Source organism: Cavia porcellus, unplaced genomic scaffold, assembly GCF_034190915.1.
Source record: "Cavia porcellus strain 051 isolate PalLab524CR breed Dunkin Hartley unplaced genomic scaffold, mCavPor4.1 scaffold_7, whole genome shotgun sequence".
Lineage (NCBI taxonomy): Eukaryota > Metazoa > Chordata > Mammalia > Rodentia > Caviidae > Cavia > Cavia porcellus.
In genome coordinates this window covers 22,336,044-22,347,433 of record NW_026947490.1, presented here as the reverse complement: position 1 = coordinate 22,347,433, position 11,390 = coordinate 22,336,044, and the positions used below count along the sequence as shown (strand labels likewise).

Genomic DNA, 11,390 nt, shown 5'->3' with positions numbered 1-11,390 from the left:
CCTGCTCTTCGCTCCTCCTCATTCCCTTCCTCTTGATGTGTTGCCCCATCTGCTGGAGCCCACGGCCTCCCCTCGGGGACGCATCCAGTGCGGGGCACAGATGCAGACCGGTGTCTGGTGGGGAAGAAGCTGCTGGAAAGGTTGTTCTGCTGCCCTCATGGTCTGAGGCCTCCCTGCTGTGCGTGCTGGGCCATGCTCAGTCTCCTCTGCAGTGCCCGCCTTTGAGTTAAATGCTTACTTTTCTTTAAAAAATCCAGCTTGTCCTTGGTTAAAGGTGTGCAGTACTTAGCCTCAGTCCAAATGCCTTCCCGTGCCCTTGCAGACGGCCCCTGCTGTCAGCTCCGTGTGGTGGCTCCCTTCCCATGCAAGCCTCGTTGACGCTTGCTTAAAAACAGCAATTTCTGCCTTTAATTTACCCCCAGAGCCTATCAGCTTAGTGCGCTGCACAGTTCAACACAGAACCAGTCCTGTTTACCCATGTTAACCATGGTGTGTCATCAGCACTGTTCCCCAAAGCATGTCCCCATATTGGTCTGGCCACCCCAAATGAGTCCTTACCCGAAGTGCATGCCAGTCTCCTGTGTGTAAGGCATTGTTCACTGCAGACAGTTGAGCCCGCTTGGTCCCCCAGTCCCTTTTGGACATGCCCATCCAGTCCTGGCGTTTTCACAGGTCTGGTGGGACCTCTAGAGAAGCACTATGGAAGGAGGACTGAAGAGAGCAGGCTGCAAAAAGGGGTCCACACAGGCCTTTAGAGAGGTGCAAGACCTGGAGGAGGCTTGGGCACAGCCACTCCCTGACCCCAGCTTCGGCCACAACCACTATCTCAGGGTCCCTCAGAGCTTCGACATTGGCTACACACCTAATAGGTTCACTTCAGAATCCCTGAGCCCCTGTCCACACGTGCAGAAACCCTCCTGACCACCCCCCAGCCAGGAAAAGGGGCTCCTCCATCCTTGTCAGAGCCTGTGTCCCATCCCATCCAGGGCCGCTGCTGGCCAGCTGGGTTTGCCAGACTAGTGAGCAGGAGCCAATGGACAGGGAAGGTTGTAAAGCCCGTACAGGAGAGGAGAGCACACAGGCTCAGCCCAGGGGAACTTTTCCTTTCCACCCCCCACCCAGTGCCTGGGGAGAAAGGGAGCTGTGCCTTCCCATCCCCTTCCAGCCGGCCTGGGCCCCAGCTGCATGTTGATTGAATTCCCTGGGATCTTGTGGCAAGGTGGGAGGCCTGAATGAACACCTCAGTTGTCAGCTGCCCTGGCCGGGCCAGGTGGAGCCTCTGGCACGAGGGAGATGCACTGGTGGCCACAGCACCAAGTAGAAGCAGAGGCACCTCCATCTCCAGAGTCTTGGGGACCTTGGTCCATAGCCCTATGCTGCTGCCAGGGGTTTGAGCAGGGCTGGTCTATCTGCTCTGGCAGCCCGACAAGGAAGCCTGGGTGTGACAGTGGCCTTCCCAGGAGTTAGTACCAGCCAGCCCCTGTGTACCCAGTGTTGATGCTCAGGTTAACGCCACAAGCCAGAGAGGCTACCAGCCCGGGTGATGCCTCAGGGAGGCCCTTAGGATGCACTAAGAGACACTACTGGGTGCCGCCACTGGGAATGTTGCTCATGCTGTGTGGTTTCTTCCTCATCGGCTCCTTTTGCCAGCGCAAGTCACCCCGGCCTAGTTCAACCATGGACAGCAGGGGGACTTGGTTTCCTTCACACTGTCCACTTTGAGAAGCACACCACTCGGTTGACACTGGTACACACCATGCCATCAGAGCGCTGCCTGGGCTCAGCACTTACTGTGAGCACACACACAGTTCAAGAATATCAGCCCACCTGTAACCTCAGCACTTGGCACGCTGAGGCAGGAGGATCACCGTGAGTTCAAGGCCAGCCTCAACTCTAGACAGCCTTAGACCTGTCTAGAAAAAAAATGTCTGCCCTGGAGCCAGACTGTTGCTTTTGGATCCCAGCCTTGCTACAGTGTGGCCCTAGCAATTAGCAAGCGTGTTTGGGCTTCTGTTCTCCTGCCCATGAGAGAGATGTGGTGTGCTGCTGCTGAATCTGCATTGGGCCTTTCCCCCTAACGCAGCTGAGTGTCCTCTGTCGTCAGTGGCTGGCTTGGTGAGTGTCCCTTCACAGTGGGGCCTCCAGTCACACACTGTGGCCTCCACTGACCCCTTCTTCCACCCACCCCAGCCTCCAGAGCCTGCCCACGGCCACCAGAGCCTGTCAGATGTCTCTTGTCAGGGTGGCACAGTCCACACTTAGGTTCACTGTCAACTGGCCCAGGTGAATAGAGTCAGCATGGTTCCGGGCAGGGGGCCCAGGGAAGGTGGCTTGTTGTCCGATACAGGAGATCCGAGGGAAGGGTTTCAGCTGCGCTTCCTTGGAGGAGCTTTGTGGCGACTGCTGTTCTTCGGAGACGTTTTTCTTCTCAGGAGCTTTGGCTGTTTTCTTTCTTTGGGGGAGCTTCAGTCCTCACCATCATCTTGGACGTCGCTTCCTGGTTTCCAGTGCTGATCTCCATTGCGACTCTTTCGGCCTCCTGACAGACTTTCGAGGGATGCTGCCATGGGTTCCTGGCCCTCGGCTGAATCCTTCAGTTCTCCAGCACACAAGCAGACGTTCCGCACTCTTCTGCATCTGCCCCTAGGAGTGTGGTCGGAGTGCCTGCCCTGCTGCAGGATTCCACTGCAACCCGCTGGCAAAACGTTGTGAGGATGGGAAAGTCATTGGGGTGCCTGTGGAGCAGGTGCAGGGTAGCATACAGTCATGACCTCCACGCCCATCTTAGTGGAGCTGGGGTCTCATCTCCCAACCCCTGGGTGGCGGGGTCAGCTTGCCCGAGCTGGCTCAGGCAGCACCCAGATCCAGCTGCCTCCATCAGCTGACGTGGGGCCTGCAGGCAAGCAGCTCGGGGCCAGGTCCCCTGCCTCACAGCCTCCTATGGAGCCCTGACCTCTAGCAGCAGCAGCAGCAGGGGCTTGAGCTGGCAGAGGCGTGGCTGGGTTTTGCTCCCCATGAGCTGCCTGACCCCAGTCCTCAGTCTAAGCACTGGATAACCTTTGACACACAGGTAGAGTATTTTTTTCTCAGAGTTGCCCCTCAGATCCCTCTGTGTGCCTGTGATCATCTGTTTAATAACAGTGTTGCAGCCTCAGCAGCCATTCTTAGGCCCGACATTAGCTGTTTGAAACCCAGATGAAACTTGTCACCTTGGCCGAGGTGTAACTTCCCTCTGGGATGGTGGTTTGCGGTACAGCCCACTTGTTTCTCATCTCCATGGCTCAGAACCTCGCACACCCACAGCGACTGACTGTGGCAAAATCTAATGGTCAGTAAGGTCCCCACTTCCAGCAGGCTTTAGCTTGTCCATCACCCTCAGAATAACCCCAGTGGACCTTAATTAGAGCACAGCCCCCAACCCCCAGAAGTCCCAACAACACCCACAATGTTTGAATCATCACCAGCAATAGTACCAAGAGAGTGACAATATGCCAGGCTAAACTGCTTTCTTTTAGTTAAGTTATTCATCATTCCTGGCTTTATAGCAGCCTGAAAGGGAGGGGGGTCTCAGACACACTGTTTGGCACTGAGAGCATGAGCGACATCACGGTGGCCAGCTGGTGCATAGAGTGTTGGGGATGGGACCCACGTATTCTGATTCTAGAATTCAAACTGTTAAGTCGTTTTTTTAGGGAAGCGGCATTTACCAGGCCCAAGCACTGTGTGATTAAAATCTTGGTGACAGTCACAGTTAACATTAATTCTGCATGACCACATATTTCAGCAAGTCCCATTTCACAGAGCAGGAAACTGAGGCCCAAGAAGACAAAAACGACTTGCTAAATATCTGCTCCAGAGCCAAGACATGGACCAACTCTTAGGTCTTTTCGCCGTACGAAACCCCTAGATCGCTGCATGCTGAATACCTGCTACGGGCCCAGACCTCTGCGTACTGCAGTCCCAGCCCTGAAGGAAGACAGGAAACCTTGCCCACACCTGTGGCCTGGCCCCTGCTCAGGAGCTGTAGTGCACAGCTGGGCTGGCCCTGGCCCTCACAGAGCCCTGGTGCCCTCACTGTGTGATGGACAAGGACAGTCAGTGTAGACACCCTGGGCCTGCCGCGGGCAAGTCACTGCAGCAGGCTTTATCTCCCTCTCTGCAAGGGAGCGCGTGGCTGGCGATGTCGCATCCTCACCCATCAGAGCAAGACTCAGCTTCGCTGCAGGGAAGTTCAGGCTTCTGGCCAGCTTGACTGCTCAGCAGGGAGGGGAGAAAACTTTTTCTCAGCCTCAGGGCGAGTGAAACAAGCCTGGGAGGTGAGCAGGAGGCTGGGCCAGGAGAAGAGAGCTCTGAGCTGGAACAGGGGTCTGGGGAAAGGGAGAGAGTAGTGGAAGATACAAGATATGGGGCCCAGGGGCTGAGCAAGTGGACCGAGGAGACGATGCACAGTGTCCCTCTGAACCTCAGCAGCAGTGTTGAGAGCAAGCCGCAGGCATTCCTGACCTTGCCAGCCTGGCCCCACACAGGGTTGGGCGAGCTGGGTGGGAGGATGTCTGCGGTGCACAGCAGAGAGCTGGTTTGGAGCATGGATTTGAACCAGGTGTGGTGGGAAACGATGGCTTCCACGTGTGTAGCTCTGCCAGGCACAGTGTGGTCTTCCCAACATGGCACTGGCCCCTAAAGACGACAGTGTGCCTCCAATAACCTCCGCATTTTTCTTCTAAGCCAGCATTGAACCTCCCACTCCTCTCGCGCACCAATCAGCTGTCAATACATCACTCTGTCCGCCCCTTCAAACTCCACCACCTCCAAACCAAATAAAAGCTCCCAGCTTTGTCTGCCTCAAGGGACCTTGCACTCTTCTGCACCCCTCCAGTCCCGGTAATAAAGGCCTTTTTCTTTTTCCTTTTTTTTCTGCTCTTGCCTCTCTGCCGTGCCAAGGAGAAATCTAGCAGCAAATGCCTGTAATCTGGGAGGCTAAGGGAGGATGATGATCACAAATTTGTGCCAGCCTGGGTAATGTAATTTAACTAGACCATCGCCGAATTTTAAAGTCCAAAGATGCAGCTTAGTACAACATTCCTAAGTTCAGTACTCAGTAGCACAAAAACAAAAACCCTAGATTTGGAAGGAACCATCTGTGTGCGTCTGGAATTTCCCTATTGTGATTCTCCACACTGCTTTTGGTGCAGAAAGGGTTACATGAACCCCAAATTTTCCTGGCAGAGCCACTGGAGGGGCCTCCTGGAAGAGGGCAATCCTTTTGCAAAGCATAATCCCCTAGTAAAAGGAGAACCTTGGTCAAGAACTGCTTCCCAGAGTCAGTTAATTTGGGCTTCAAGATGAGGCTAGAATCACCGCCAGAGCCTGGAAATCCTCAGGGAGTAGGCGTATGCATGAGGAGGGACACCTCCCCCTCCCCCTGCAGTCTCCATCCCCCCCGTTTGTGCAAGAAGCTTGGAGGACCCCCCTCATGTCACCACCAGGATGGGCCCTGGCCCAGCCCTGCTCAGCCCCACGTGGTAGAGGACAGAGAACCTAGGAGAGGACTCAGCTCCTGAGTGACTGCTTTCTTGAGACCACAGGGGTTGCCACCTTCCCTGTACCTGGGCCAGGTATTGGGGGACTTTCCAGAGGGAGGCCTAGGTTATGTTCTGCTTTCCAGGATGCTGAAGTTTAAAAGTGAGCCTGACAGCCTTCTCCTACTGGTCTCGTGCCTAGGCATGAATCTGAACCCTCACCTGCACGGGCCATGTTTACACACCCCTAGGATCTCCATGCAGGAGAAAGGCTTCTTTGTTGTTAAATGACTCTGGGCCTTTTCCCAGCTGCTGTGCTGGGCAGTGAATTAGCACAAACCTTGGAGAAGCTCCTGCCCTCCTGATTCCTCTGTCTCGTGGTAGTGTTTTCATTCACTATACAAGATGGTTGGTCCCAACCAAGGCAAAGTGGTGCATACTGGCACCCCCAGCACTCAGAGGGGTTGAGAAAGGAGGATGGCAAATTCAGTCCCAGCTTAGACAACTTGGTGACTTGGTGAGACCCTTTATCAAATAAGAAAAGGGAGGGCTGATATGTAGCTTGGTGCAAAGGCCCCAAGTTCAGTCCCCAGTACCACCAAGAACAAAAAGGGCAATTCGTCCCCCAGCCCTGCCCCATTCTGGCATCCACCCCTTTGTCCTACTATGCCTAAACCCAACCCTCCCTGTCCCTTGATTCAGCCCACAGAAGTCCTTGGGGCCCCTGGTCCTGCCCACCTCTACTCTGGTAGTTTACTGCATGCATGTGACCCTTCACTCGGCAGGCAGGATTTCTGAATCACCTTTGCGCATGTGCACACATGCATAGGCACACGTTGGGCACCTAGGAGTCTGGTCTCACTGAGTGGCTTGGACCTGACAGCCACCCTCATTCCCCGTGTCACACAAACCCCATCAGTCACAGCCGTGTGCAGCATTCATAACACACCGCACAGCCGTCCACAAACTTGGGCCCTCAACTTTGCGCATCCACCCACACCTGCACAGCCATACAGCCACAGGGAGCGCCAGACTCACAGCTCTAGACTCAGCACATAAAGAACACTGACAGTGACAAGATTCCTCCCAGTCACAGGCACACCCGATGCTCATGGCACATACTCACACAGACGTGCCCACCATCTTCCCGAAGGAGACGCCAAGGTGGCCCCCGCCTCTGCCCCCTCCTGTGATCACAGACGCCATCAGCTCACTCTCACCTGGCCACTCATGCTGTCTCCCCCACAGTCATCATGGGGGTGCTGCCCGGACCATCTGGCCCTCCTGCTTCCCTCCACCCCACCCTCCCTCACTCCCAGGCAACAGTTGCTAGGCACCATTGTGCCAATCCCAGGCACCCACTGGTCGCCTCTCCAGAAGCTGACTTTGGGACACTGGAGTTGTCAAAAAGGGAGATGGCGTTGCAACTTAAGTGCCAAGGGTGCGGTATAGCTCAGTGCTAGGGCGAAACCCTGGGTTTTATCTTGGCACCAAGTAATGATACTACATTCCTTAGCAGGACCCGGTCACAGCTCCCCCACAGGTTCTCGTGGCAGTTAACACTTGTCTCCTGTCTTGGTACCAGGCTGTGCCAATCCGCCACACAAATCCCCACCGGCCATGTGGGGATCAGAGGAGAGATCGCACCACAGCTAACACCCACACCTCACCCCAGGCTCCCTCACCCGCCCAGGGCCCCTCCGGGGCCCCTCCCCACTTCAGCAACTGCGGCTCTGGTTTGTACATTTGTATAACATCGGCCTTGTTTGGCTGCCTGGTTGGTCTGGCATTTTGGTAAGGGCTGGGCTTGTGGGCGAAGTGGGGGCGGCCTACATTTTTATTTCTCTTCTAAGTCGCGTTTCTTCCAGCTCTCCAGAACGTACTTGAGTAGGAGGCCAAGCTTCCGGCGGGTCGTGAGCTGGCCTTCCTCGCCGCCTGCCTCCCCAGTGACCCGTTTTTCTACGCTATTGTCACCAGCAGCTTCCAGGCTGATCTCGGGCTGGGGCTCATCCTCCTCTAGGGCCTTGATACGGACCCGCTGGGCGTCCTCCGCCAACTCATTGAGGCAGCCCTGGAGCATGGTGTAGACGGTGCCGAAGCTGATGCCACCAGCCACTAGCGTGCCGAACACAGGGATGCCCCTCTCAAAGGCGCGGGCCACCCTCATGGCACCATCGGAGGACTGCGAGTAGAGCCGCAGGACGGTCTCTGGCGAGACCTCATTGGCCAGCGGAGAGCGGATGACCGAGCGCAGGTCACCTGCCTGCTTTCCCACCTGCTCGGCCAGCTTGGCCAGCGAGTCGTCATCCAGGCCAAAGCTGCGGTGGTAACCACGCAGCGAGCGGATGAGCAGGGCGTCATCATAGGCAGCTGCCAACCCCGGCACAGGCAGGGCCTGGATGACGCCCGACACCAGGGCCGTCTTGAGCACCTGCTCCTGGAGCATGTCCTTCTTCTTCTGCAGGGCCTCCAGCGAGATGTCGGGCAGCGACAGCAGGCCTGCGTGGCGCCGGTGGGCAGGCAGGTCATGCTCCCAGGTGGACACGAGCGTTGGGAAGTCGTAGCGGGTGGGTGACAGGTTGGACACCAGGAAGATGCGGGGGTCAGACACGCCGACCGCCCGCAGCCGCTCGGCACAGTGGTCTCGGATCTCGTGCAGGACGGTGGCCTCGCTGAAGCCCGAGGGCCGCTGGGTGCGCGTGGCTGCCAGGTCCTCGTCCACTTTGGTGCGCACGAAGTAGAACTTCTTGCCCTGGCGCAGGATCTCGGAGGCCAGGCGGGTCTCCACGGCCCCACAGCGGCGGGGCGACACCAGCAGAAAGAAGTCATAGCGGCTAAAGTCCACCTGCTTCAGGTACTTGTCGGCCGGGCAGCCCGGGGAGCCGGCCCCTGGGAGATCCCACAGCATCACGTCGGAAAACTGCGGGTGCGGGTAGGGCGAGGGTTGTACTGTGGTGTCCACCACGCCCGTGAGGGCTGCGCCAGGGTCCTCGGCCCCCAGGCCACGCAGGGCATTGATGAGGGACGACTTGCCGGCCCCCGACTCGCCCGTGACGCCCACTTCCAGCCGGATGCTGTCCGTGGAGGCCAGCAGCTCTCGAAGGCGGGAGGCGGCCTGGGGAATGTCGCCAGACTCGAAGGCTGTGCGCAAGGCCTCCAGCTCCTCCTTGGCCATGAGGATGGTGCTCTCTTCCCCAGGCACGGCCGGCAACTTGGAAGTAGCCATGGTGACCTGTGGTTCAGAGCACAGCAGGGCACAAGGGAGAGTCACAGGACGCGTGATCCTCAGTGTCTGCAGGGGAGAAGGGAGCCATTCGCACACCTCACGGGCCTGGGTGTGGGCAGAAAGGGGGGCTGGAGGATGTGAGGAAGCCTCCTCCCCAAAACCCCGTTGCCCTCTCCTCCTCAGGAACCCGGCATACACTGGGCACATCGGGTAGCTTTGGAGTCTCATCTCTGCCACTAACTTGCTGTGTGACCTAGGACAGAGTGAGCACCTCTCTGTGCCTGCTTGCTTCTCTGGGTAGTAGACCTGAGGTGCTGTGGGGTTCTGGGGGTGGCCAAGGGGCCAGCTTTATGAGTGGGTCTGTGTGTATGTCCTGTGGAACCCTATGCTCTGAAGGGCCCAGCACCTGGCTTACTATGCTATGGATACTGACTGACCTTCTCTGTTACTTGGCAACTTAGGGAGACCCCAGCTCAAAATTAATAAAGGGCTGGGGATGCAGCTCATTGTCAAGGCCTTGGATTCAATCCCCAGTACAAAAAAAAAAAAAAAAAGCATAATATTCTTAACTGTGTAACTTTAAGCAAGTCCTTGCCTCAGCTGGAGGAGAATCCTGCCCGCCTCTCTGGACTACTGAGGCCATCCTGGACCCTGGGACCCTGGGCCAACTTTGAAAATGGCCTTGTTCTGCCTGTGAAAGAAAGCTGGGCCTTTGAGATCTTCCCGGTTCAACTCCAGTCCTATCATGGCCCTTGCCTCCTGGGCCTCAGTTTCCCCTCCCATTTCCTAGGCCCTTCATGAAGGTCTCTTCAGATTCTTCCTCACCTAGGCCTCCCGCTCCACACTCCATCTCCCTCGGGCCCGTCACCTCTGAACTCATCTCCAGAGAGCCCTGGGCCAGACGCTGCTTCAAGGAGCCTGTCCCCACCTGACAGGGAGAGGGCTGAGGCTCAGATGAGCACAGACAGGACCTGAACTCAGGCCCTTGGGTGCGTTGGTGCCACTGAGGAGCTTCAGCCCTCGGCTGCCAGTTCCACCCCAGAAATTTGTCCTTATTACTTTGCTCCCACCAGACCTGATCCTCCTACCCCTTTGAGCTCCTCTGTTCCCGGGGATGGGGCCTTGGGGAGAGCGGGGCGGGAGGCGGACAGGGCCCAGAGCAAAGGACAAAAAGACGGTGGCTGCAGGCCTGGAGTTAGGTCTGGGGGTGTCAGGATCGGCACCCCCAGAAGCCCCTGCCTCTGCCCACCCACCCGTGGGGGCACAGCAGAGAGCCCTGCGTTCGGGACTCACCTGCCCTGCAGTCTCTCCCTCTCCCCTCTCTCTCTCTCCCCGTCCTCTTCTGTTAGCCTGGAGCAGCCCCTGTTGCTAGGCCCCATTATAACAGCGAGCAGCAGCCTATTGGTCAGTCAGGGCTGGTGCAATAATGTCACCATGATGTCAGAGGTGGGGGCAGGACCCCACCCCCAGCAGCGTGGGAGGTCATCACTTGGTCACACTGGGCCCTAGCCCCCCAGGTAGGCCCAAGAGGGATCTTTCCAAAATCGAGAACTGCTCCCTCCCAGACCTCTGTGGTCTCAGGGCACGGTGCCAGTGCAGGCGCACAGGTGCCTGGCCCTGCTCGCCGCTGCACCCCACCGGGTGTGGGAAGCCGGGTCCTGATGTGCACAACCCGGAACCCGACCCTCATTGCCTTGGTCTTGGGTTCTCTGTGTCCCTGATGAAAGAATTTAGTTGAGACACACAGGCCATGCAGGAGTACGCAGGGTGGAGTTCATTGTAGATAACAGAGATAGCAAAAACCAAGGTATCTATACCGAAGGCAAGTTGAGATGTGTTTTTATGCACATGGAAGTTACTCTTGGGGCTTGGGGACCTGAGGTGCTTAGGATGCTTATCAACATTTTACTTGGAAGTTAGTTGCGGCAAAATGTCTTTCTGTTCTTTGCAGATAGTCATGGATTGCTCTGGGGGCATTAATCATGTAAGAAACTTACAAAGAGAAGTTCTTAATTTAAACCGGGCCTCAGCCCAAAGCAGGGGGGTTTTAGAAGAACGTTTCCCTTCCTGATGTCGCTTGGTTGAGGGCTGCAGCAGCCAGGAACACTGTGTGTGCGGCCAGGTAGCAGAAGGAATTCACAGTTTCGCTGCCTGTGGGGTCCCTTTGGGTCTGAGACCTAACATAGGGTAATAAATGTGCGATACATCGAAGTCTTCATGTCCTTCCTGAAGTGGCGGCACAGGCTGTTTTGGGGCCCTGTTTGTCCCTCAGGCTTGCCTAACAAGGGGACTTTTCCCTTCTCCGCCACTCAAGGGCCCTTCTGTGTGGGTGTCACACAAACTCGGGTGTGGCACTTTAGCTTGGCCAGGGAGGGCTGGGATCCCAGGAAATGCTGGGAGCTGGCCAGGCCTGAAACTGGACACAAGACCCCTGCCAGTGCCGCCCTGGCCTAGCCAGCACTGGAGGACCACAGTGACTTGGGGAAGGGCTACCCCAACAAAGGGGCCTGGCCTTCCTCCTCCTCCTTCCCCTCCACAGCTTGGCCTCTTCTATCCACCCCCGCCTGTGTCCCTTGGTCCCCATGGGTGCCCCCCTCTACAGTGCCCGTCTCCATCCTGCAACCCTCCTCTGTGTGATGACTTCA

The 11,390-nt window shown here is 56.9% G+C and overlaps 1 protein-coding gene across 2 annotated transcripts; it reads right to left on the bottom strand.

Moving 5' to 3' along the window:
- Window positions 1–7,280: 7,280 nt before the first annotated feature.
- Irgc (immunity related GTPase cinema) lies at window positions 7,281–10,150 on the bottom strand. Of its 2 annotated transcripts, none has more exons than XM_063252241.1 (2): window positions 10,039–10,150; window positions 7,281–8,811 (listed from the first exon to the last, which is right to left on the bottom strand). In XM_063252241.1, the coding sequence occupies exon 2, from the start codon at window positions 8,743–8,745 to the stop codon at window positions 7,357–7,359; it is 1,389 nt and encodes a 462-aa protein (XP_063108311.1). In that variant the 5' UTR covers window positions 8,746–8,811; window positions 10,039–10,150; the 3' UTR covers window positions 7,281–7,356. The 2 variants fall into 2 exon arrangements, with proteins under 2 accessions (XP_063108311.1, XP_003464611.1); XM_003464563.2 differs by having other exon boundaries at window positions 7,281–8,751; window positions 10,039–10,110.
- Between the last annotated feature and the right edge of the window lie 1,240 nt (window positions 10,151–11,390).

Bases quoted from the DNA above. Each gene is read 5' to 3' on its own strand.
- Irgc (XM_063252241.1), bottom strand. From the start codon at position 8,745: ATGGCTACTTCCAAGTTGCCGGCCGTGCCTGGGGAAGAGAGCACCATC.